Source organism: Miscanthus floridulus, chromosome 5 (assembly GCF_019320115.1).
Source record: "Miscanthus floridulus cultivar M001 chromosome 5, ASM1932011v1, whole genome shotgun sequence".
In the NCBI taxonomy this organism is placed as follows: Eukaryota; Viridiplantae; Streptophyta; class Magnoliopsida; order Poales; family Poaceae; genus Miscanthus; species Miscanthus floridulus.
In genome coordinates, this window is record NC_089584.1 from 115,977,168 (window position 1) to 115,978,566 (window position 1,399).

General features: G+C 54.0%; 1 protein-coding gene across 1 annotated transcript; it reads left to right on the forward strand.

Moving 5' to 3' along the window:
* The first annotated feature begins 550 nt into the window (after positions 1-550).
* On the forward strand, positions 551-1,159 carry LOC136453199 (lysM domain-containing protein ARB_00327-like). Its single transcript, XM_066453784.1, has 2 exons — positions 551-686; positions 810-1,159. Exons 1-2 carry the CDS (start codon positions 551-553, stop codon positions 1,094-1,096), a joined length of 423 nt encoding a protein of 140 aa, XP_066309881.1. The 3' UTR covers positions 1,097-1,159.
* The last annotated feature ends 240 nt before the right edge of the window (positions 1,160-1,399 follow it).

A 1,399-nucleotide genomic window follows, 5' to 3' on the forward strand; every position in this document is an offset into this window, starting at 1 on the left:
GTGAGCACTTGCCAGCGCGGCAGGGTCGTTTAGGACTGGGGAGTGGGGACACGAATGCTGAACCGGCTGAGGCCGTAGATAACCAATGTGTTGACTGGCACGGAGGAGTCATAACCGCCACACGTGCTACGTAGGCATAGGCTGAGGCCGTATAGATAACCAATGTGTTAACCTTCAATTTATTCACGGTTGAAGCTCTAACAACTAATAAATTATATCTTATTTCCCTATTCCAAATGAGCTCCATTGCAATCATAAACACCCCCTTCGGATTCACTTGCTGGTCCAGGGCCAAATTGCCATGGGAGACACCGGCTAAAAAATGTGCTGCGACGACATGTCCATAGCAGCGTCACCGATTCACCCGTCCATCGATTCGTCACGTACTACATGCATCTTATCAGCTACCGCATTCGCCGAGCTATAAGAAGGCGCGAAGCATGCTCTTTGCGACACCAAGCCATCCAAGCAATAAAAGCATATATAGCTCGAGCTCAATTCTTCTACACAAAATCTATCTGCTTGCACGGTTGAAGCGGCAGCACTCGCAATGGCGAACCAACGCGCCGCTGCCGCCCTCCTCCTGATCGCGTCCCTCTTCGTGGCGGTCGCCATCTCCGGGGCCGACGCGAGGCCCAGCGTGCGTCCCAGCAAGACGGCAGCCCTCCGCCGCGACGCGCATGGAGGTGGTATGCAGCTACATACTCCGACCTGTCATCCAAGCAATCATCCGGCATGAAATGCATCTGTGCCCGTGCATCGTTGTCTGACCGTATGATGAGCGTGCGTGCCGAATGAATGAAATGCAGCAGGTTACGTGGCGGATGCTGCGGCGCCAACGGAGCCGAAGCAGGAGCCGAAGAAGCCGGAGGAGCCAAAGAAGCCGGAGGAGCCGGAGGAGCCGAAGAAGCCGGAGTCGGAGCTGACCTGCAACAAGGTGCACGGGGTGCAGGCGGGCGAGACGTGCTGTTCCGTGGGGGAGGGAGCGGGGCTGACCCAGGACCAGTTCCTCGGCTTCAACCCCAACCTCTGCTGCGAGAAGCTCTTCGTCGGCCAGTGGGTCTGCCTTGAAGCCACATCCGGTTGTCATGACTGACTTTAATTTGCGCTGCCCCCCTGGACCTGCGTGTGCGTCGCGACGATGCTGAGTCGTGCTTTGGCTTTGAATAAGGAGGCGCATCCTATGGTGGGTTCGTTCTCTGTTATGTTCCCCTCCATGTATGAGCTAAGTTTTTTTCTCGAATAATTTATGAGCGAAGTTTTTTTCTCGAATAATGTATGAGCGAAGTTTTTTTTCTTGAATGAGCGAAGTTTTTTTTCTCGAATAATGTATGAGCGAAGTTATGCTTTGGACTCTGCTAATTCAACCGCCACCGGCCTAAAACGCCTCCTCGTGGTC